The sequence below is a fragment of the Carya illinoinensis genome, chromosome 3 (assembly GCF_018687715.1).
Source record: "Carya illinoinensis cultivar Pawnee chromosome 3, C.illinoinensisPawnee_v1, whole genome shotgun sequence".
NCBI classification, from domain to species: Eukaryota; Viridiplantae; Streptophyta; class Magnoliopsida; order Fagales; family Juglandaceae; genus Carya; species Carya illinoinensis.
Window position 1 is genome coordinate 36,498,633 of NC_056754.1, and position 25,932 is coordinate 36,524,564.

Consider the following 25,932-nt stretch of genomic DNA (forward strand, 5'->3'; position numbering starts at 1 on the left):
GGGTTGTTGTTGAGTTATGAGAAAGTTTCAGACCAATTTTTTAATAAAAACAAAATTGTTGTTTTCTTTAGCACTAATACAAAAGCTGAAGATAAAAGGAAGATTTGAATAAAGGGGGGCTACAGCATGCGGAAGTTATGAGAAGTATTTGGGGCTTCCAACCATGGTAGGAAGATCAAAATACAACACCTTTAGATGTATAAAGGAGAGAGTGTGGCAAAAAATAAATAATTGGAGGAATACTTTTCTATCTCCAGCAAGAAACAAAATTTTAATAAAGGTAGGTAGTGCTACAAATAGTCACCACTTACTCCATGAGTGTGTTCAAACTCCCAAAAAATATGTGCAGCGAACTCAATATAATGTCGTCTAAATTTTTGTGGGGAAATCAACAAAAAGAATGTAGTGTGCAGTGGATAAGTTGGGAGAAGATTGGGAAGCAGGAATGGAAAGGAGGTTTGGGGTTTAGAGACTTAGAAAATTTTATCTTAGCCTTGTTAGCCAAGCAAGAAAGGAGGTTTATCCAGTACCCAAATACCATGGTTGTAGTGATTTTTAGAGGAAAATACTATTGAACTTCATCTCTTCTGGAGGAAAAATTGGGCAACAAATCCTCTTTAATATGGAGAAGTGTGTGGGAAACTATTAGGCTATTAAAAGAAGGTCTGAAATAGAGGATGGTAAATGGTGGTAGTATTTAGATCTGGGGTCACAAGTGGTTATCCTCTCCATCATGTTTCAATGTACAATCCCCTATATCGATTCTCAATGGTGATGCAAAGGGTAAAGGAACTTGTAATATGACAAATAAGTGAGTGGGATGAAGAACTAATAAAAAGTATTTTTACGTAGGAGCAGGTAGATCAAATATGTAGTATCCATCTAAAAAAAATGAACACAAAGGACAAACTTATATCGGGTCCCTCAAAAAAGGGATTATTCTTAGTTAAAAGTGTATATTTTGTGGAAATTGAAAGGAAAATGACCATACAAGGTGAATCATCTGGGGATAATGAAATGGATAGCATATGGAAGAATTTGTGGGATTTAAATGTGCTTGGAAAAGTAAATATTTTCTTATGAAAAGCAAGAAATGACTTGTTAGCCATAAGAAGGAACTTGTTCAATAAAAAATTGTTGAAGACCCTAAATGCCCTATTTTTTTACAAGAGGAGGAGAAAGTGATGCATTTTTTGCAGAAATTTAAAGGAAAAAGGCCATACAAGGTGAATCATCTAAGGGTAATGAGATGGACAGTAAATGTAAGAATCTGTGGGATTTAAATGTGCCGGGAAAAGTAAATATTTTCTTATGGAAAGCAAAAAATAACTTGTTAGCCATGAGAAGGAACTTGTTCAATAAAAAAATTGTTGAAGACCTAAATGCCCTATCTGTTTACAACAGTAGGAGACAATGATACATGTTTTGTGGCATTGTCTTGTAGCCAATGATGTTTAAGCAGATTTTTTAGCCCAGTTCAAAAGTGGAGGATTAAAGAGGATGATCTCCTCAAGCTATGGGAAAATATGATGGAGAAGCTAAAAAGGCAAAAATTGGAAGAAATAACAATGATAACGAGAAGATTATGGCTTAGAAGGAATGTAGAGAGGACTGAGCAGCAAAGGAAAAAGTCAAGGAAGAACTTTATGAAGGCAAATTAGGATGCAACCCAAGATTAAAAACTAAGAAGATAGGGATGGGGATAATTATCAAAGACAAGAAATGGGAGGTGATGGCTGCAGCTTGTGATCAAAGAAACAATGTATATCAACTAGCCTTAGCAGAATCTATACCTTATGGAAAACTTTGGAAATTTGCAAGGATTTAAATTTCAGCAAGGTAATTTTAGAAAGAGATGCACAAGTTATAATCAATGCAGTAAATGATGGGAATCAAGATTTCTCTTACCGTGGGAGTATTATAGAAGACATAAAAAAATTTTGTTATGATAGAACTGATTGGCAGGTGCAGTTTGTATATAAGGACAAAAATATAGTAGCACATACTTTAGCAAAAGCAACTTTATACTTAGAATCTAAAAGAGTGTGGATAGAAGAAGCTCTTGATTTTGTATCCAGTTGTCTGGAGAAAGACAAACTTAGTACTGGTTGACTTTACAGATTGAATACAAATGGTTATTTTCACTTAGAAAACAAACACACCATATTGTTTCCCAATAAAACCGAGGGAGGGGAAAAAACACACACACACACACACAATTTTTTTTTTCTTGTAAATAAGCAAGTTCATTCAAGAAGTTTTGTAAATAACACAATACTGTTATTTAGTGCAAGCGATTTTTTAAAAAGCAAGCAACTTTATATTTTTGAAAAAAATTAACAATTATACATTGAACATGGGATCATAAAGTTGACTTTATTTCAAGGCAACCAAAATAACACTATCGTAATTTTGTTTTTATTTATTTTTTATATTATGGATCAAGCATAGTTACAAGGTTTTTGACATTCATGTTATGTACTTTCAATACCATTATCTCATCCAAGTCGTCTGAGTCTTCTCTCGTTCTTTTTCTCTCTAGAAAAGATTAAGGAGAAGTGGGGTCCACCGAGATTTTAATAGAATCAAAGGTGGTTGGGAGTAGAGGGGTAGAATAACAGATACTTTTGTCATCTATGTGGGACTGAAATAGGTGGTTTCTAAGTAGATTTAGGTGGTAAGAGTGGGGGTGAGCAATGAATGAAATCGAGGATAGATGGGAGAAGCTGAAGCTAACGGAGGAGGAAGCCTAGAATATTGATTTTGATGATGACGAGTCAGAAGAATTGAAATATAAACAAGGCCTTAGTCTAGTTGGAAAAATTTCGATGGAGGGTTAAATCAATAAAGGTGTGATTGAAGCAATGATTGCTAAAATTTGGAGGATCAGTAGAAGAGTAAAATTCCATGAAGTGGGATCGAATGTTTTTGTGGTAGAGTTTGCTAACCAAGCTGATAAATAGAGAATAATGGAGGGAGACCATGGTTATTCGACAATTAATTGTTTGTGCTGTTGAACTTAGATGGCTTCACATCCTCATAGAAATTGAAATTCAATATCAAAAGATTTTGGGTTCAACTACATGACCTACCATTAAAATGCATGAAAAAGGAGAGGGGGGAGATCTTAGGTGGAACAATTGGTAAAGTATTGAAGGTAGACATTGAGGAAGATGAGAGTGGATGGGGGTTTGTTTTTTAGAGTACTAATTGAAGTAGATCTATACAAACCCTTGGCAAGTGAAAGGACCATTAATATGAAACGGAAGGCTTGATGGATTCCTATAAGGTGTGAGAAACTACCATATTTATGCTTTAGTTGTGGATGTATTGTGTATGAAGAATTGGGATGTAAGGGGAAGGTGGGAGGGAAGAGATAGAAGAGGTTCCTGATACTCAAGAATGTGAGTTAAGCATAAGGGTGAGTAATAAGGATAAAAGGGAGGAGACATTGAATGAGGAGAAAAGTAGTTCAAAAGAAAAATAAGGGCAAGAAGTTTTTGAAGTAGAAAGGGAAGAAAGGGAAGGGGTGATGCTGGCTAAGGAAAACCTAGAGAGGGAGAAGGGGGTGGAAGGGAGTAGTTGGTTGAATGAAAGCAATAAAAGAGGGAAGGTGAAAGGGGTATGGAAGAGGAGAGCTAGGGAGCAAGGCAAGAAGGGTGATATAGTTATTGACTTATCTCCTACCAAGAGTGTGATGACCCACTTTTACGTGTATTTTTACTGAAGGGTTGTTTTTAATTTAATTAATATATTGGTTTATTTATTTTAAATTATTGTATTTTAAATTGATTTTAATTTATTTGATGCTGTGTTTAATTTATTTTAGTCGTTTTACGGTTTTTAATATCGTTTTCGGCGGATCGGTTTTTGGTTTCCAGAGTGAGGATTGGACCTCATTTCTTCTATTTTCTCTTTTTCTTTTTTCCTTTTCCTTCTTTTCTTTCCTTTCTTTCTTTTTCTCCTTCTTTTTCCCCGGTTCCTCTCTCCCCGCGAGCTGATCTCTTCTCCCTCTCCTTTCCGTCGTCGCCCCTTTGACCGCCCGGTTCTCCGCCGTCCGGCAGCCGTGTAGTGCACCACCCCCACCATTCTCTTTCCCTCCCACCAGAGATCATCTCCACCAATTTTCAGAGACATCGTACCAGCCGTTAGCCGCCACGCACGGTTGGAAATCATGGCACCTGTCCTATTTTTCTCCCTTGTCGCCGGTTACTTTCGCAGCCCATAACCGCCGCTTGCCAGCGGCGTGGCCTACATCACCCACCCATTTTTCTTTCCCTCTTACCGGTGAACATCCCCACCAAGTTTCACCTCCATCCGAGCCACCGTTAGCCACCACGAGCTCCTCCAAGCCACACAGTTTTTCACCGATTCTGGCGCCGTCGCACCACCTCCGGCCACCATCTCTTCACAGCTTCTTCCCCTCCTCTTGCTGACCTAGACCACTCATTTCCGGCTTTGATCCGTTGCCAGAGCAGCTCCCACGAGCTCAACTCCGTTCAGCCCCTTTAAGCTCCTCCACCGCCATTTCCACCGCCACCCAAGGCCAAAACTCGTTTCCCTTAGTTTCATAAATATCTCAAGACCTTTTCCTATCAATTTCATACCTTGGTTTGTTCCCGTTCGAAAGTGGGTAATTTATTACCCACGGCAACAGTGTAAATTACACTGTTATGTTGCTTTTCTTCCGCCGTTTGCAACGCCGCTAGCTTTCAGAAAATACCATATAGCACTGTAAGTATTTTCCAAACTCTACTTTTAAATTTAAATATATTTTGCTCTTACAATAAATTATTGGATTGGTTGATTGATTCCGGACTGAGTCCGAGGAGTTCGGGGGACTGATGGATTGAGGAGGAAGTTGCTTGGTTGATATTGATATTTGTTTGAGATATTTGTGTCTTGATGTTTACTTTGTATAGTGCATGCATGTTCATGTTTAAAAAGGGAAAACCGAGATTTTCGTGTAGTAGCATGCATGTACATGTGTTTGAAAAATGAAAGCTGTACTGGTAAGCGATAAATGATTTATGGTATATGTGAACGGTTGGACTAACTGGTTTGAGTCAGAGGCACGCGTAGGGATGGTGGTAAGTAGGGACGGTGGTAAAATCCCGCTTGTGATTCCCGCCTACGGTGCTCGCGTAGGGACGGTGGTGAGCAGGGATGGTGGTAGAGTCCCACCTGTGATTCCCGCCTACGGTACTTGTGTAGGGATGGTGGTAAGCAGGGATGGTGGTAGAGTCCCGCCTGTGATTCCCGCCTACAGTGCTCTGACGGTCTGGTTTTTGGGCCATTATCAGGGATAATGGCGAGGTTATGTTTTGGTCCAAATGAGACTTTTGGCGTGAGTTGGTGAGGAATACGTTTTTGGGGCCAAATGAGATTTTGGCGTACGTGGAAAAAATGTGATTTTATGGGATGTGAGCATTTGCATTCTTTCATGCATATTGTGGAGTTTATTATGTTTTTATCTAGTGGTGTTTGGATTTTACTTACCTGCGGCATCATTTTTGGTATCGTAGATTTTGGTGCAGGGATCTAAGAGGAGGAGGAGGCTGAGCCCGAGGATGCGGCTCCGCCGGAGTTCTGAGTTGAAGTTAATATCTTGTTGTTGCTTTGAATAATATTTGTATCTTGTAATATTTTAATATATAAGTTTTGAATAGCTTTGTATTAAACAAGAAAAATTCTAGTACTTAGTTATGACTTTCGTTATCCGCTGTGTGTTTCTTTGTGCACATTTGTTGCTTATACACACACTTGGCACTCGTCGATAGGGTGGTGACCCGTGATGTCATCATCTGGACGTCTCGATTTTCCCGTGTCCGTGTGTGGGGATTTGAGGGCGTCACAAAGAGATTGTTGAGATTAGGGGTTGATAGAGAGGAGGAGGAGAGAGTTGGTAAAAAGCAAAAGGGGTGGAAGAAAGCATGACTGAGATGGTGGAGGGAAGCATGACTAATTTGGTGGAGGCTATAAAGCAGCCTCACCAATTATTATAAAAATATTAAGTTGGAACTATCGACAGCTTGGAAATCCTTAGACAATTCAAGATCTTTGCCAATTGGTAAACGAGAAGTTGCCCAATGTAGCATTCTTGATGGAGACTAAGATGAGGAAAGTTAAAGGTGAAAATATTAGAATGAGGTTGAAGTATGAAGGTTGTTTGGTAATTGAACCAATAGGATTGAAGGGTGGGTTGATGCTGCTATGGAACCAATCTATGGAATTTGAGGTGGTGAACTACTCTCAGTGGTATGTTAGTGCTTGGATTAAAGATGTGGAAGAAAATGCTAAATGGTTGTTAACAGGCTTCTATGGACAGCCTGAGACCAATATGAGAGAAAATACATGGAGATTATTAAGCTCTTTAAAACCACAAGATGTTGATGGGTGGTGTGTGGTAGGTGATTTCAATGAGATATTGTTACATGATGAGAAGAGAGGGGGGAGGCAGAAATTAAAAAGACAGATGGCTCCTTTTTAAGAGAGGTGTTGGAGATAGGGGGTCTATTTGATTTGGGGTGGAGAGGGGACAAATATACATGGAGTAACAAGTACGAGGATGAATCTTTTACAAAACAAAGACTTGACAAGGCTGCAGCCAATCTAAAATGGAAGGAGTTATATGCAGAAGGGTGGGTGAAAGTTTTGGTTGCAAGGAGCTCAGATCATAAACCTATCTTATTGTGCACGAACCATAAATAAAGAGAGTTTGGAGACAAAAGAGATTATTTAGGTTTGAAGCTTGTTGGTCTCTAGAAGAGAACTGTGAAGAAGTTTTAAAAGAAGAGTGGCAAAAGGGGTCAATATATGGGGAACCATTAGAAGAGCTACTGAATATGCTTGATGACACTAAAGAAGATCTACTTAGATGGAGCAAGCAAATAGCCTATGATCAGAAGAGAGCCTTAAATGACAAGATAGAACTGCTAAGAGAGCTACAAGAAAATGAAGGATGCCATAATAATACAACTATCAAAGCTTTACAAAGAGATTGGGGTCATATAGGAGAAGGAGGACTTAAGGTGGAAGCAAAGAGCCAAGGTGAACTAGTATCAAATGGAGGATAAAAATAGTAAGTTCTTTCACAGTTGTGCTAATAAGAGGAGAATGCGTAATAGAATTCAGTTGATAGTTGATGTGTAGAATAGGAGGTACACAAGTCCAAAAGGTTTTGAAGGGGCATTCAAATATTCTTTTTTTTTTTTTTTTTTGAGAATCTATTCACTTCCTCAGATCTTGATTGTGGGGATATTGAAGACTATTTGAAGGAATTGACACCATGTGTTACAAGAGGGATGAATGACCACCTTTCAAAAACTTTTATTAGAGAGGAAGTAGAAGAAGCAATAAGAAAAATGTCTCATCTAAAATCCCCTGGGCCTGATGACTTTGGAGCTTGTTTCTACCAAAAGCATTGGCATTAATTGGTGAGGAAGTCAGTAACTTAGTGTTGGCTTTGTTGAATGGTAATTCCTTAACTTCTCATGCAAACTTTACTTATATAGCACTTATCCCTAAGATTAAGGAACCAAAGATGGCTAGTGACTTTAGACCCATCAGTTTATGTAATGTAGCTTACAAGATAATGGCAAAAGTGATGGCTAATAGGTTGAAAAGTGTGTTAAATGAAATTATTTCCCCTAACCAAAAGTGTTTTTATACCTGGGAGGTCGATTACTGATAATATTGTGGTAGCATATGAGGTTTTGCACACAATGAAAGTGATAAAATAAATAAATAAAAAAAATGAAAAGTGGGGAATATGGCTATCAAATTTGACACGTCCAAAACTTATGATAGGATTGAATGGCCATACTTGCAAGTTATTACAAAAAAGATGGGCTTTTGTAATGAGTGGATAGAATTGACTATGAAGTGTGTGTCAAATATTTCCTATCTTGTCCTTGTAAATGGTAAACCAAGTTGGAGAATAAAGCCCTCAAGAGGTTTGAGGCAAGGAGGCCCATTGTCTCCCTATTTGTTTATACTATGTGCTGAGGGACTTACCTCTTTGCTAAACAACTCAAACTTGAGGGGAGAGAAAAGGGGAGTGACAGTTTCAAGGGGTGGGACTCAAGTTAATCAATTACTCTTTGTTAATGACTGCATACTTTCTGGCAGAGCTAAGATAGAAGAATAGGTAAAAATTCAAGGTTTATTATGGAAATATGAAAAAGCATCAGGTCGGTTATTGAACAAGGATAAAACAACTATCTTTTTCTGCTCCAATTAAAAAAAGGATGATAATGGAGGGTGGTGGAGCAGTGATGAAAGGCAGCTATGAGAGGCATTTTAGGGCTACTTGTAGTAGTAGGGAAATCAAAATATAATGCTTTTAGGAGCATAAAAAAGAAAGTATGGAAGAAGATCAATAACTAAAGAAACTCTTTTTTGTCAATTGCAGGGAAAGAAGTATGAATAAAAGCAGTCATTCAAGTAGTGCCCACTTACACAATGAGTATGTTTCAACTTCCAAAGAAGCTGTGCAGGGAGCTTAATATTATGCTTGCCAGGTTTTGGTGGGGTAATCAAGAAAAAGAGAGTGGTGTTCATTGGTGCTGTTGGGAGAGGATGGGGAAACAGAAAGGGAAAGGGGGTCTTGGCTACAGGGACATAAACAGCTTCAATATGGCTCTTTTGGCTAAGCAGGGGGGGAGGTTATTGTAGAACAAGACTAGTATGGCTGCTAAGATCCTTAAAGAAAAGTACTTCAAAGAGAAGCCTCTATTAGAAGCAAAATGGGGCCCCAAGCCATCTTATATGTGAATAATTGTGTGGAATGTAGTGAGTCTTTCGAGGGAGGGGCTAAGATGGAAGGTTGGTAATGGTGAGAGAGTTAAAATATGGGGTTAGAGATGGCTAGCAAGACCTTCAAGTTTCACTGGTCTCGATTCTAAATAATGAATCAAGAGTGTGAGTTGATGCAATGCAGAGGGGAGTGGAATGAGTCATTGATTAGATGAATTTTTAGTAAAGTGGAAGTTGATCAAATATGCAACATGCCATTGAGTAGCATGGATGTGGAAGATAAAATGATTTGGGATCCATAAAAAAAGAAAAAAAAAAGGATTGTTTTCTGTAAGGAGTGCATACCACTTGGAGCTTGAAAGAAAGAAGGCTAGCTGAGGTGAAAACTCAAGGCATCAAGAGAGGAATCAAAGTTGGAAAAGCATATGGAAAACGAATATTCCATGGAAAGTTAAATTATTTCTATGGAAAGATGTTAATGAGTTTCTAACTATCAGGAAAAACCTCTTCTTTTTTTTTTTTTTTAACAAAATAACAAACAACCCCTATTGCCCCATATATAGAAGAGATGAAGAAACAGTAATGCATGTGGTTTGGCAATGTCCTACAGCTTGTGATGTGTGGTCAGAGTTACTGAGTATATTGAAGAAGATGAAGATTGAAGAATCTGATCTACTAGCTTTGTGGGAAAAATTAATGAAAAACCTAAATGGATTAGAACTAGAGAAGAAAGATGTTGTGATGAGGGGCTTATGGTTGAGAATGAATGAGTGTATTTTTTAAGACAAGTTCAAATCTCCAAGTCAAGTAATAAGATTTGCTAAGCATGATTTGACAAAATACCAACTGGCTCAGCAGACAACAAAGGCAAGTAGTTGTAGGAATAAGGGGAGTTGTAGCATAAATATGAGGTGGGAGAAAGCAAGCCCAAGTTTTGTAAAAGTCAACTGGGATGCAGCAGTTTATAAAAAGAAAGTCATGCTTTGTGGAAGGCAATGGATGTGTGCAGAGAACTCAAACTTGATAAGGTGCTTTCAGATGGAGATGCTCAAGTGGTAGCTAATGTTGTTAACAACACAAATGAAGATTTATCATACTATGGAGGTCTATTAGAAGGTATGAAGCAATTACTGAAGTATAGAACATATTGGAAAGTATAGTTTACTTATAGAACTTATAATGAGGCAATTCATATTCTAGTAAAGGAAAGCTTATTTTTATAGTATGAATTAGTTTAGATAGAAGATACACCTGATTGTATTCGAAGAATTGTAGAGAGGGAGAGATGTTATAATGACTAATACAAAGTGATCAATGAATACAGTTTTATTTAAAAAAAAAAATATCATTATCTCATTTTTTTAAAAATATAATTTAATGCCAATATAAATCCTAAGCACGCTTCACTTTACATTCCAAAGCATATAATGCAAGCAAGCTTTTATCCACTTGGTCAATCCGAGCATGTTATCCTACACGTGCGTCTCTACATTATGGTAGGAAGTTTTGGTGTTAGCTAATGTAGAACCTAAGCCAATTAGGATACCAAATGGTGCAGTGTACCAAATCAGAATTCAATATCCCAGGTGCAGCGGACATCATACTAACATAATTTAGGTCATTACAACTCTTCCATAACAACTTCAGAGAAAGAAAATTGATAGAGATACAAAGGATTTCACACACTCACGTGACATAATGTCACGTTAATCTTTTTTTCTCCTCTCACTCTTCCTGCTGCCCACCCCCTGGATCTCTCTCGTCAGTCCTCCCTTTCCACTCCCAGATCTGCACGAAACAAGTGAGAAGCAGCGAACCCACACCCCTCACCGGCAACCCAAACCCACACCCACACCAGCCTCTTGCTGACGGCCCTATCTGACAGTGTGTGGGATGCCAGCCATCTCTCTTTCTCTTTCCACATTTAATTTGTCCTAACTTTTGTGAACAATAGAACAATATAAATAAGGAGAGCTCAGTTGGGGATATTGTTGATTAACTAAAGTAACTTTTGCTTTTACCATGATCACAATGTTATGATATTAAATTCATGATGTGAAATTTCTGGAAATATATATAAGTTTTAGAAATGCTTATTCTAAGAGGAAAAATAACATTGTATTTCATCTATTGAGCCCAGCTTCCATTTTGCAGTAATTTTCTTGTTAAATTAAACTTTCTTGGTTAATCAAACAAATATAATTTTCTAGAATGGAATGGTTTTTAGAACATTGGTTTAAGCATTACTATCATTGTGGGATTGAAACACAGTTGTAGAAGTCAAGAAAGAATTATAGTTATGGTCGTCGTTTCTTGGACTGTAAAAATTGACAAGTATCTATTATGAATATTGTACTAAGAGACATGTATTTCTTTAATTCTTTTAAATTTTATTACAATCTGAAATTGTATTGTAGTATCATTTTGTAGTCTGAAAATTCTTGCAAGTTTTCAAATGGGTTCATCTTGAGATGCCTGACTATGCAAAAATATTGATTAAACATCTTCAAGAAAAGAATAAGCAGTCAGCCTTTGTAGCTAGGCATATCATATATTAGTGAGCAGAAATTGATGAAACACAAACCTGAAATAGAAATTATGTAAATTAGACAAAAGTTAGAGACTACAAAGTGTAGTATAGGTATTTTTTTGTCTTGGAATTTTTTTCCTTTTTATTTTTTATTTTTGTGTGTATTAGTTATACACCTTTTACTTTGAGTTGTAATAAATGAAGTTGTTGACATTGTAATTTTTCTACATGAAGATTGTAAATTTGGAATATAGTTATTATATATATATAATTTTTTTTTTTGAAAATGTGAATCCATTCATCATAACGAAGTTACAAACGTGACTTATCAATATAGGAAAATCCCGACTATAAGCCAACCCACGCATCTGCTCTGGAGTATCCCCGCACACGAAGTAGTGGACATTGTCTTAACTTCTAAACCTCTCCAAAGAGAGAAAACACTCTGTATAAAACAGAATGACCGGCCCCTCTAACCTTCTAAGAAGGTGGATTAAGGGACATCACAGCTTTGGACACTAAGTCCAAAAGCGTACTCCTAATCTATTACAAACAAAATAATATAAAAACTACACTATCATATAACCAAACACCAATGAAACAGACCAGCGATGAGGGCCCGGCAGCACACCCACCCCAGACGACGGCATCAGGAGCCCAAGCACAGCACGAGTACCCAGCTTGCGTGCGGACCATAGAACCTCCATTAGAGGTTGGTCGTACGTCCACTGGCCGTAACACCGACTGCCTTTCTCCACAGCACGAGCCCTGGGTTGTGTCCGGTCAAAAAACCCCATCACCCGCTCGGTTTACAACAAGAAAACAAAACAAAATCCAGAAAAACACTAACCGACGGACGGACGAAAGCCAGAAAAACTAATAAAATAGACGGAAGAGAAAAGACAAACCAGTGGTGCGTGCAACGCAACCACTCTTAAAGGGGGTCCGACGGTCGATCGATGGTCACCTGGAGTCTTAGGACCTAGAAGAGCTAGGTTTTGAGCCGGCAGGTGACTCCTCGGTGGCACGTGACAGCCACTCTCTGGGTCTATCTGAGGCTCCGTCCCGCGTGTACGGGCTACACTCCCTCCCTTCTGGCGCCACGTTCGATGGTCTTGAAGATCGATAACTGGACAACGCTCTGGTGGGTTGCGTGTTGACGTTCGGTGGTTAGAAATGGTCCCGCCAGAACTCCCATCCTTTATTTCCCTGAAAACCCACAAAAACCCAAAACAAAAGGAAAAAAACAGAGACATCAAATAGAGAGAAGAAGGGGAAAGGGAGGGGGGGGGGGGGGAAAGAGCTGAAGCTCCCACCCCTGTCCGTCGATCTGGTTTGTTAGGGTTTTATGGAGAGAGAAATGGAGGGTTTTTTCCAAGAGAGAGACGAAGATGTTTCGGCCACTATATATATATATATATAATTTATTCATATAAAGTATATCTTAAAATGGTATATCGAAACGAATCGGTATTGAAATATTCTGTTCAAATGTTTCAACTAGAATGGTCACTGGAACGAAATTCAAAACTTTAACTTTGGATGTCAACCACTACCACAAGGTTGGCCAATTTATTTGCTTTGGTGACCACCGGTAGGGGGAGTCCCTCCTGGCCATCATTTTTCTTTATTTTTTTTATTTACAATAATTTTTATTTGAATTTAATTTTAGGTAAGAATTTTTATTTTTTAACACGAGATCGTGCTAGAGAGTAATACACGTCTTCCATTCTCTACTTTTAAAAATTTTCCTATAAAAATGAAAGGAGTTATTGATTATTTATCCGGAACAAAATACGGATTCATATATACTTCTCGGCCATATTGTGAAAGATCTTCAAAGATATTTATGGTTCATCATCCACGACGCAACCAATATATCTTCCAAAATAAAATGCCTACCCCATACGTCCATTTCTTTCCCTCCAAAAATATCACCCGCTCGCTGCCACTTGTAATTTAATCAGCATACATATCCATAGCCTTACTGCTAAGTTTTATGGGTCTTTCTTCCGAGTTCCGATTCCTTTGAACTTGGCAGACTCATTCCAATGGAGACTCAAGTGGCGAGACGTAGAATCAACTTGATCTCAGCTCATTTTGCACCCAGTATTGATGATATTTCTCTCACCAACGTCCTCCCCATGGTATATTTTCCTTCTCTCTTCGCTACTTCGCCGTTGGAATCCCGAGAAACTGCAAGAAAATGAAAGGAAATATATGTTCCAGGATGTTGCTAGTCGGCATTTTAAATTAAAAGTAATAAATATATGTAAGGCAAAACCAGTATGTATAATCGGAAATTAGAACTTGTCTCCTGCGTATCAGGGGGTTTCATTGTACGAAAATTTTTCCACTTGAGCCAAAGACAAAATACATATACATGTGTTCGTTATGTGAATTTATCTGCAGTATCATTCCATTCTATTTTTTCTTTTGAATCTTCTTTACCAAGGATGACTCTCTCTCTCTCTCTCTGGCTTTTAAGTTTGTTGTTTTCACTATCTCGATTTACGTATTTGCCCGTTCTGTCACAGAACTGCAGTAGTAGTTTGAACTCTGTTGTCCGAAGGGGTGATAATAGGATGCATTTTGCACGGCAAGGATCAGCTTCTCAAGGTTATTTCATGCGGCAGGCTACCGTTGAAGAGGTGTCTTTGCCATTTTCTCACTCACCGTGTGTTCTTATCATTTTTCGAGTAAATGATTTGTTTCTTTTTAATTCAAATATCGCCTTAAGAAAAAGGATTCCTAACAAGTCTTGAAGCAACCATATGAAATCATTTTCTTTTACCCACAAAAATCTGCACTGGTTGTAATAGTTATTAATATACACACACACATATGTATCTTGCCTTTTCATGTATGAAAAAAGGAATCCTATATTTCTGACCATAAAAGACCCTTAAAAAACGGCGGAAAGCATGTAACCTCATAAGCGGACAAAAAACAAAAATATCTTCCAACAAAGTTGGCAAGATACTCCATTGTCTTAGAATTGCTCAAAGTATATAGAACTGATATTTTGATTCTCAAGCACATGGGATCCAATATATTTCCCACAAAACATCCTTTTCTTTTTCTATGAAAATAAACTGTTACAACATAGGAAACTTTTGGGGAGCTTTCACCGTAGGAACAAGAGCTATATAAATTGCACTGAATGAATTTAAAGACGTACTTGAGTTTAGATATTGCAGTGAAGCTCTTATAATATCATCCTCAACATCATGCCATTGAGATTGATAGAAACTTGCAGAAAAACCCAGGACTGGAAATTGGGGCCATTTGGAATAAACCAGTTTTGATTTCATCCTCTCAAAATTCCTGCATTAGCTCTTGGTTCATTTCTTCATTCGCACAATTTCCACCACAGCAAGACTAGCTTTCATGCCTTCAGATTCAGATGCCGTAAATAGCTTCTGAAAATAGTTGGTGAAAGCACAGCTTGCATCCTTCTCATTTTGTAAAATGTTCATCTACCACCTTGGTTATCAAGTTCCTCTTTCTTCTTTGATTAGCACACATGATAAAGTTGTGTGTTTCTATCCCCATGCTTGAGCCAACTTTGTTTCGCCCTTTGCTTCCACACCAGTTCCTCCTTTTCCAGCAGATCATTAACCTCCCTTTGAAGAGCTTTTGTTTTAGACATAGAAGCCTTGTCCATGTTGTATTGCAATTGGTTCAACTCCTTTATTTTAGACGTAGTGGTATCAACCAGGCCAGGGGCCCTCTACCTTATTCTAATTCAGTAGTTGTTCTTTACTTTGACCAGGTTTTTCCAAAACCTGTGACATTGCTTCACCATGACTACCTTTATTTGACCATATTCCCTGAAAAATTGCATGACATTCCTCCAAGTTCCAACAAGCTTCGTATCGAAATAGTCTTCTCTTTTTAATAAAATTATTTCCTTGAAGAGATACATAAAAGAAGAGTGGATTATGATCTGAAGAGATAGAAGGTAGTACTGAGACTCTATTGACAGCAAACTTGGAACACCATCCCTGGTTGGCTAGAATTCGATCCAGTCTTTCTTGAATGAATGTTGGACTAGAATGATAACTGCACCATGTATATTTGGAGCCTGAGAAACTGACGTCACTCAATTGACAGTCCACTAACATATCCTAAAATTCTGACATTTGTTTCAAAGATTTAGAGGACCCACCTTGTTTTTCAGCCATGTTCAAAATTTCATTAAAGTCACCCATCACCAACCATGGTAGATGAGTGTCTTCTTTTAACATCCTTAACAAATTCCAGTCCTCCTTGTTGCATCAGGATGACCATAAAAACCAGTTAATTGCCATTCTTCTGTACTTTTACCATACTGCAGCTTTGCATGTATATGTCTTTGAGAATAACTTTGAATTTGCAAATCAAACTCATCCCACCATAACATGGCTAAACCCCCACTTCTTCCCAAACTATCAACTTCAAACCTATTCTCATATCTTAGCTTATGCTATTTCCCTTCAAGATTCTTCTTCTTTAACTTAGTCTCAATAGGGAACAAGACATCCAGCCTCTTTTCCTTTACCTAATGTCAAAGGGTTTGAACTGTTCAGGGGTTGCGATAAGCCCCCAACAGTTCCAACGTAGTAGATTCAAGGCTCTCAGCGGGGTTGCTAGCCACCGATATTTCCATGATTGGCTGAGCTAATTTCCCCTTTGTGGACATACTTTTTGATCTCTTCCGTCCATTCTCCTCAACTTTAATCTTCAAAGAACTTGACTTATCCTTATACTGCTTCCTCTCCCGATCCTCTTTATTACTTGCCCCAAATTGCAGACCATAATGCGTATGATCCTTGGCATGCCTCTTCCATTTTTGTATCAGAGGGGACACTTCCAATTGTAAGGATGGGCTAGAAATTTGATCTGTCTTTGCACAATTGTCCTCATCTTGCTCAGTATATCCTGCACGTCAGTCATCCAAGCACAAATATCCTTATATGTTCCTGCCTCTCCACCCTCTCCACCCTATTCCAGCACACGTTGTAGTGTGACCTCATTTGTGTTGGCCATGTGTACATTTTCCTTTGCATTAAAATAACTGTCATATCCATTACTAACCTGTCCCACCACTTCTTTAGGACTTGGTAGTTTTCCATTTAAAACAAAGCAGAAAAACCCCCTCCATTTAAATCATACTTGTAAAACAGTTTTAAAAGGAGTTGTCTTATTAGAGCATCAGCAATTTAGCATTGGGGTAGCTAAAGTTTTATGCAAATTTTGAATAAAATGTCACCTTTTGCCTATCCATAATAATTTATATCCCAGATTGAATTAGCCATATCACTAGCTATAATAATAAAATATTATTATTTTATAAAATTTTTAAATCTTTTATCTACACATTAATGTATATCTTTTATATTTTTTTGACCTAGTTTTTTATTTTACTTTTCATAATTTCTAATAATCTACACATCAAAATACATAAAACCTATCAAGAGAAGAGAGTAGAGTTTGAGTGTGAAGGAAAGAGATGAGAGAGAAAATAAAATAAATTAATCAATTGGAGGGTGAATAGTAACCATACATATTTGGAGATTTACTGTAGCATTTAATCAAAGGCAAAACCATTTGCCTCTTCCAATGCAGACAATTTTAAGGGATTATTAATCAAATTTTAGATTGCAAAGGCATTTGACTAAGCCAATACCAATGCTCTTATTATTCAAGAAACCAATCTGCATTGTCCGCGTTGGAGAGTGTAGCTAATGTAGCTCATTTAACAGTTTGAGAGAAGTACTGGAATGATGAACATGGTAGAGTGGTGGCTATGGAAGAGTATAGAGTGGTGCATGGAAGGCGGAAAGGAGCCAAAATTAAAAAGAAACAAAGAAAAAAAAAAAAAAGAAGAAGAAGAAGAAGAAAAAAGAAAGGAAAGAGAGAGGAGGGCTCGAGGAGGAGGAAAGAGAAAGTAGGAAGGGGAACCAGGGAGGGACTGATAAATGGGTATGGAGCTATAGGGCCTGATGTGTGAGAACCATAAGATCTATATTATGGGATGTATGGAGGTTGAAGAAGAGGGTAGATGGGCACGTAGAGGTGGGAGGTCCAAAAACCATAGATCTAATTTCTAACAAACAAGGAAGAGTGGGAAACAAATAGGGAAAACAATGAGAAGGGAAGGGAAAAGAGGAGGAGGGGATTGAGGCTGAGAAAGGGGGATGAGAGGGTCATCCCTCTTTCCTGAGCGCCAGCAAGGAAGGGGAGTATGTTTCTCACAGGGGAGGATGACCTTGTTTGGGGGTACATACTCCTGAAAGATAATATATACCCCTTAAATTATCTTCTTTTTCTCCAAACATATCGCCACACATGCACACCCAAAAACATTTGTGCAGTTTATCTTAATGTTGCTGGACTTGGCCTAGTAACTCTAGATGAGATTATGAGATTCCAGGGGCGAAATTTAGAATAAACATTACCGCATCTCATTTTTTACCAATTGATGATATTTCTTACTAAAAATTTAAATGAAAAGTTTTAAAATAGAGTGAAAAGCTATAAGAAATATTCTTGTTATGTTCGGCAACATCCATTCAAGCAATAGTCTATCTTAAATGGTGATATACACTTATCAGTTATTTTTCTATTTATTTTTGTTATCCCAACTTTTAATTACACTGACTTGATGTATGCATTTGTCTTCCTTGTCTCAGAGGAGTCACAACTGCGACAGCATTTTAGACTCTGTGGTCCGAAGGTGTGATAATAGGATGCATTTCGCAAGGCAAGGATCTGGTTCTCAAGGTTATTTCATGAGGCAGGCTACCATTGAAGAGGTGTTTTCAAATTTCTTACTCTCCATTTTGTTGTATAAACTTTCAAAGAACTGCGTTGTGCTTTTGTTACGTTTTTCCAGGCCACTTCAGCACAGTCTGATGTGCCTCACAAATCCTCTGGATATGAGGGCTCTTATAATAATTTTGAAGCACCATTATTTTCTGGACCCAAGAGGAAAGAACTGAATTTGGCACATACTGGCGAACCTATGGTGCAAGGATGCATATTGACCATGCCTGAGACTCCTAAGTTTTCTAGACCAAGTGGAAGAAAGAAGTTGCATGATGAGAAGAGAACACACTCTTCTGAATCAGAGGGTTAGTAGCTATGGATCTCTTACTGCTTTAGCATTTAATAGCATTAGAATTTTCCACTTTCCTGGGTGTTTACTTTTGGGTTATTTAAATTAGAATATACCATTGACTTGTAAATATATATGCAGTGGAGACATGGTTGTTTACTGCTTTTTTTTTTTTTTTTTATAAGTAATAAACTTTATTGAAATGAATGAAACTAGGCGGAGTCCATGTACACAGGAAGTATACAAGATGAGACACCTAATTACATTCTAGAAAGCTGAAAAAAAAAAAAAAAAAAAAAAAAAAGACCTCATGAACACTCTCTCCCTTTAATACAATAGCAGAAAACCACTGAAGACACAAAGAAATTCCATATATCCCCCACTGATTTTTCCCTGTTGTTAAAACATCTGTCATTCCTTTCTGCCCAAACACACCACAATAAGCACAATGGTATCATCCTCCAAGCCGCATCCAATTGAGAGCTATTATGATTTCTGTTCCAGCAGGCTAAAACCTCTACCACCCTCTTAGGCATAACCCAACTCAGCCCTACTCTACCAAGAATACCAATCCATAACTCCCTAGCCACCTCACAATGAAGAAAAAGATGATCAATCGATTCACCAGCCTTTTTACACATGAAACACCATTCCATAATAATCATACCATGCTTTCTCAGATTATCAATCGTCAAAATCTTCCCTAGTGCAGCAGTCCAAGTGAAAAAGGCAACTTTAGACGGCATACAAACCTTCCAAATGCTCTTCCACAGAAAAAAAGCATGCTGTTGAGCAGACAAAACCTTATAAAATAACTTAACAGAAAATTTATTACTCCCTGAGTGTGTCCACAGCAACCGATCTCTTCCATTTGCATCTATCTTTACAAAATACAAAAAACCTGCAATCTCATCAAGTTCCCAATCCTGTGCATTTCTAGTGCAAATAACATTCCAATGTACAGCCCCATCGACACGACATAGCACCTCTGAAACAGCAACCTGCTGATTACCAACCAAACTGAAAACTACAGGAAAAACAGCATTAAGAAGTCTCTCACTGCACCACCCATCAAACCAGAACCAGATTCTATCACCAACTCCTACTTCAAACTTGATATGTTTTTCAAAAATGTTCCACTCCTTTCTAATATATTTCCAAATGCAAACACCATAAGACCTCCTACCCTCCTTAGAACACCATCTCCCCCACTCAAACCCATATTTCCGGTCAATCACCTCTCTCCTTAAAGCATCTCCTTCCTTATGATACCTCCACAACCACTTCCCCAATAATTCCTTATTAAAAAGATTCAAATCTCTCACCCCCAAGCCACCATTCACTAACGGACAAATCACCCTATTCCAATTCACAAGATGAAACTTATTATCCTCCCCTAAACCACCCCATAAAAAATTTTTAAATAATTTTTCAATCTGATTAGCCACTTCCACTGGCAATGGAAATAAAGAAAGATAATATCTGGGGTGTTCATCTAGACCGGATTTTTTTCGGTCTGGTCTGGAAATCCGGAATCTGGGCGGTTATTCGCCCAGATTACACCCGGGCGGTTGAGGAAAACCCAGATCCGGTTACGGATCCGGTTTTACAACCCGGTTATCCGTAACCGGATTATTCACCTTTTTTTTTTTAATTTTTATTTATTTTTATCAGCTAAGAGCAGTAACATTGTATTAGTTTAATTAGTTATGATGTATTATTATTTATTTTTTTCTTTGTAAATTTATGTTTTGCATTGTGATGTAACAACAATATTACCTATTTTGCATTTTTCTTTTATTTTGTTCTTCAATCTATTTTTTAAAAAAACTTTTTAAAAGTGTTTAAATTATTTTATTTAAAAAAAGCTAGGCAATTTGAACATGATTTTAGATTTTTTTTTTAAAAAAGTGCTATAATTTTTTTTAAAGTTATGAAGTTTTTTTAAACATAAAATATTACAAAAACCGGATTGAATTCGGTTATAACCCGGATCCGGTTTTTATCCAAAAATAGAAACAAACAATCTGGATATCCGGTTAAAATTCGGATTAAATCCAATCCGGGCGGATAACTACCCAATTTTTGAAATCCGGATCCAGATCCGGTTATGGCCGGATATCCAGATCCGGATCTGGATGAACACCTCTAGATAATATGTGGGAAGATTGGAAATGGTGCTTTTGATAAGAGTTAACCTCCCCCCTTTTGATAAGTAAAGCCGCTTCCAACCCAACAATCTTTTCTCAACTTTCTCAATTACCCAATCCTAAATCCTCCTAGCTTTAAAGGACACCCCCAAGGGAAGCCCAAGATATCTCAGCGGAAGAGAAACAACTTTACAACCCAACAAATCCACAAGAGAGTTGACATTCCTCAACTCACCCACCGGAACCAATTCCGACTTTCCCAAGTTCACCTTGAGGCCTGAAACAGCTTCAAAACACAACAAAACAGCTCTTAAAGCTTGAATATGACACGCATCAGCATCACAAAAAGTAAGTGAGATATAGAAATAACACCATTACTATTGTTTCTCACCGAAAAACCACCAAGAAGACCCCCCCTCACAGCAGCCTCCACCATTCTACTCAAAGCCTCCATAACAATAACAAAAAGTAAAGGGCATAACGGATCCCCTTGTCTCAAACCCCGCGAAGACTTAAAAAAACCCCAAGAGATACCATTCACTAAAACAGAAAACCAGGCAGTTGTAAAGATGAGCAGGCTGGCAATTGGTACGATCAATTTTCAGATGAAGTCTTTGGTCCTCATACCTATATAGCTTAGCTTCACCATGAGTCTATGACCTAAAATTTTCTTATTTCCTAGCGATACTTTATTTTTAATATAAAATAAGGTGATACTTGTTTTTATTTACAAAAGAGAAGGGGTCTTTGCCGCTGCAGAACTAGGGGCAAAGTATTGGTCGAGAGATGGTGGTGCTTCTCCTCCAGGTAGAAGATGCTACCCGTTTTGCCAAGTCTTGCACTATAATATTTGCACTACGTGGAAATTGGCATATATTCCATTGATGATTTGGTGAAGACTCATTCTGATCGGCTGAATGATTGGGAGGATCTGCCAGTCACAATTGTGGAAGGGGTTGGTTAGCGTTTTGAAGATGATATCTTAGTCACCATCAAGGATAACTTTTTGTAGTTAAAACTTTTGTGCTTCGAAAGCTACTAGGAGCACTGCAATTGGTTCACTGGTGGTTGCATTAGTGGTTATGATGTGACAAGTGCAATGATGGAATATGGTTCCAAAAGAGTTGTGGCAGAATGCAACTGAAATTAAGTGGTCCTTCCTATTTAGTTTTCTTTTGTCCTTTTAAAGCTTGATTGCTTTTTCTAACATAAAATAACCTTCAAGTAGAATTTGACAAATAGGGATTGTTAAGATATAATCAAAAAACTAAATTTACTTCTTCTCATTAGCTTAAGCTTTTGGGATAAGTGGTGACTTAAAAAGGATGTGGTTTCTCTTTTTTATTAATTTCCATTGGAGTGCATGATTCTTTACATTAGCCGTACCAGTGGATTTTTTATCTTTTCTTTTTCACGCAGGAATTGAGTGGTCTCCCAGGATGGACATTGCAGAATCAGGACGCAATTATGTTATGATGGTAGAAATTCCCGGCGTCAATACCAATGACATAAGAGTGGAGGTTGATGACCAAAAGTAAGATGTATTCTCTTCTTTATAGGATAATGGTTATGTTGAAGTATCAATTGGCTCAAATTCTAACACTAGCAAAGAATGGTGAATGTGATCATCTATGTAATACTGCCCTGTTTGCACACTCCTGAATTGTTTGGCCAAGTCAAGTCTGTGACCAATATCTCAATCTGGAATTTGAAGATTTGGAATTGATCTAATAAGAAGAATACGACTTAATGACAGGTTAGCTGTAAAGGGTATACGGTCAACCCAGTACTGGGAAGTGGCAGGTTGTTCAAATGGCTCAATCTCCTCATACCACAAAAGAGAAATTTCACGTGGACCATACCAGGTCGTTTGGCCTCTTCCTGCTAATGTCAACAAAGATGGCATCTCAGCTGAGTTTTTGTAAGTCATAGCTTTATATCCATGCATTTGTTCTACTCAAAGGATGGACTGCAGAGATTATGCTTAGCTGCAAAATTATACATTTGCTCTCTATGGCATTGCATATCTTCAAACACATTTGGCACATGGGAAATACGATGAGGAAAATGTTTTGCTTTATAAATCAGTATTTATATTATAAATGAATGGAGTGTGATCTTTTTAACTTTATATATATATATATATATATATCACCTTTTCACTCGGAATCCTTATATATAACTATAGTAAAAAGTTTTTTAAATATTTAGATCATTAATGAAATTTTTAATTTGATATTTAACTATAAAAAGATTACATTCGGGCTGCTTGTAGTTGGATTGAACATTAACCCTGTATTGTCAAAGAGCATATCTAGAACTACATGCATAAAGAGAATAGCTATGACAATGATCAAGGTATTTTGGCTGATTTTGATACCAACTAATAAAAGGGTAGGGCTTTTATTAGTGTGGAATATATTTCAAGGAGTTGACTATTATTTTAAGTCTTCTAGATCAACCACACAAGACCTGATTGTGAAAAAATAAAAAATTCGTGGTTATCTTTATGAAGAGAATATTTATTGTCCATGTAAGGCCAAGATATTGAACTTACAGTACACAACATACAAATAATTAAACTGATAGGCAGAAGAAATTGTATTAAGAGAGAAGTAGGCAATGAGATGTTGTTCTAATGCGGATTGTATAGTTTCTCCCGTGTGTTTATCTTGCTGAATTACTCAAAGAATTCAGTTGCCAAAGCTATCAGCACGCAGGGAGTTCTTAATTCTTCTAGTCCCCGGTTGGATGGAAGGGCACCCACTCTGTTCACCAGTATTCTAAGTTCTTGACTCAATTGATGAATAATAGTTTGACCTATTAATCTTCCATTAGAATCTTAAGCTGGAAACTTCTGAATGGGTCAATGTTACTATCCAAATTTCATCTTAATAAAATGTACTAAAGTCAGTTTATGATGCTAACCAAAAAAAGTCAGTTTATGTTGCTCCTAAAATATATAAGCTTAAACTGTTTGTATGAATTTCATATGTTGGCCATAGGAATTTATATAGCTACTAGTTTCCTTTGTCTTCATTTATGACTTCATGAATGTGATGCACTATAGAAAATAACATATATCATTTAGCGTCTAGGCTAACCTAACTAATTATTTTGGTTTTCTACCAGCAGTTTTACTATAATTGTTTGAACAAGATGTGGCTCAAGTAATAAGAATCAATTTCCTTGAATAGTCCTCGCTCCTAATAAAGATCTCTCCCCCCAAGAGTGCTCCCTAGCCACTACAACCACTTGCTCATTTGCACCTGCCTGGCTTCTCCTTCCTATCCCTCCTCGCTGGTCCCCTCTGTCTCTAGTTGTCTCTTTCATTTATTTTTCAAGTTTATTTTTCCCCCCTTTTCAACAGAAGTCCAAGACCATATCTACCTGCACCACCACCATGTGCCACGCCAAAGACTTTGCCATGACAACCTCAATGACCACCCTTATTTTCAGACTCACTCTCCTCTGTGTGTGAGACATGCATGAATCTCACGTGCTGTCACCATACATTATGGGTCTTCGACTTCCAGCCTTCTCTCTTTTATAAGGAGTCTATAGTATTCAGTGCTCCAACTACCAAAGCTGTAGGAGTCGAGATCTTGGACAATTACCATAGTCCAGTTAGATACAGCACCCCCTTTCTGGCTTAGCCTTCTGGTGGCTGTAGTAGATGTTTGGTAGTCCTCTCAACGAACTTTTCACAAAACTCTCCACAACAGTGGTCTTTATCTTAGTGAATATAGCCTTTTTATTGGTGAATATAGAGTCTATTGACCAAGAAATCATTGTGTTCAAACCACTCCATTGGTTCCCCTTGCTAATATCGTCTTTTTGTTTTTTGTTTTCCAGTGTCGTAGCAGCTTTGGTATGATTTTAGGGCTGTTGATTGTATATGCAAGAATCTTGTGTACAAAAGAAAAAAATGAAAAAAAAGATCATGCCACATTTGTAATATTTTTGACTTTATGTGATCTTGTTATTTCTAGTTTGATATGCAAAGTAAATAAGGGATGGCCCTGGGGTGTGGACTGATTGCCAAAGATTTAACCCAAAAAAAAATAACTGTTGGGATGCCGGGGTTCGGTTATCCACATGCATACTTGACAGTAAACCAATATTTGGGTTGGGGCGACCCTTGAATCTATAAGATTTACTGTGCTGTCTAGCCTAGTCAATGCACTCCCATTTTAGACAAAGTATATTCTTGGGTCAGGTGTAAAAACTAGCCAGGAGCAAGGATTTCCCATGTCATTAAATAAAAAAGTAAATAAAGGATTGGCAGTGTGTTGTAATTCAGAATGGGTACTGTTTTGACATTATTTCACACACAAGGTGCTAATCTTCATGATTTTGTTTGCTGCAGGAATGGATTTCTACAGATTGTTATTCCTAAGCCATGAGATTATTGTTGGGAAGAAGGATGCATTCTATGAGTATACAAATACTTGGTTTGTAAGCTATCCATGTTCATTGTCTTGAACATATGTGTTGTACACATGTAAGCAGTTCAACTCTCATAGTGTCGTTTAAGTATTTAATCATTGAAAAACAGGAGGGATGTCGTGATTACGCACTGACAAAATTCTACTTATGGAACTTTCATCTTACCGCTCTTATTTTTCCCTACAAATTGAGTTTCACCGTACCATTGAAAATTTTATCTTAGACATGTAAGAAAATGCAAGGATTGGTCAAGTTTTGATAATACTCTTGTGAGAGTGACAGCGTTGATACATTTTTTTGATGTGGTTAGAGCCCAACAATACAGTTAAATGGCCCACGATAACGGCTTGTGTGTTGATACAGTGTTCAGATGTTCATCCGTGAAATAAAAAATAAACTAAAATTATTAAGTGTATAAAATATAAATAAGGAGAGAGGGAGAGAGAGAGATTTACATGATTTGGCATAAAGTCTGGATCAACAAGTCGTTTGAGGACAAAAGTCTCTATGTTTAGTGATTTTACAGTTTCTTATTGCTTCCCATAACTCTAAAGACAATAGAATAAATAAGGTTGAAAAGACGTCCAAGAAGATGCTTTCCTTGATAACAACATCTGTTAATGCAAGAAATGATGATGATTCATAAACTTCAAGTAAACAAAAGGGAAATCAAGTTGGTACCAACCTTTGGGCAAAATAAAGTAACCCTGATTCATTGCAAACAACATCTAAAACTTGACCAAATCATATAATTTCTTGGACCCCAAGTTCATCGTAAACATCACTGAGCACCTAGTGCCCAAATCAACATAAGATATCCTTTACTGGACCTAGGCCCAAATCAACGTTTGAAATCACTTAACCAATCATATTCTTTTATGAGCAATGCTACGTACAGTCTCCATTTGAGGACTACAATGCAGGCATAGACAATTTTATCTTTA

At 37.5% G+C, this 25,932-nt stretch overlaps 1 protein-coding gene across 2 annotated transcripts; it reads left to right on the forward strand.

Moving 5' to 3' along the window:
* The first annotated feature begins 13,192 nt into the window (after window positions 1-13,192).
* LOC122304160 lies at window positions 13,193-25,161 on the forward strand. Of its 2 annotated transcripts, XM_043116248.1 has the most exons (8): window positions 13,193-13,434; window positions 13,825-13,938; window positions 17,965-18,087; window positions 18,168-18,405; window positions 21,299-21,346; window positions 21,959-22,073; window positions 22,296-22,460; window positions 24,909-25,161. In XM_043116248.1, the coding sequence occupies exons 1-8, from the start codon at window positions 13,339-13,341 to the stop codon at window positions 24,943-24,945; spliced, it is 936 nt and encodes a 311-aa protein (XP_042972182.1). In that variant the 5' UTR covers window positions 13,193-13,338; the 3' UTR covers window positions 24,946-25,161. The 2 variants fall into 2 exon arrangements, with proteins under 2 accessions (XP_042972182.1, XP_042972183.1); XM_043116249.1 differs by lacking the exon at window positions 21,299-21,346 and having other exon boundaries at window positions 13,197-13,434.
* Window positions 25,162-25,932: the final 771 nt, after the last annotated feature.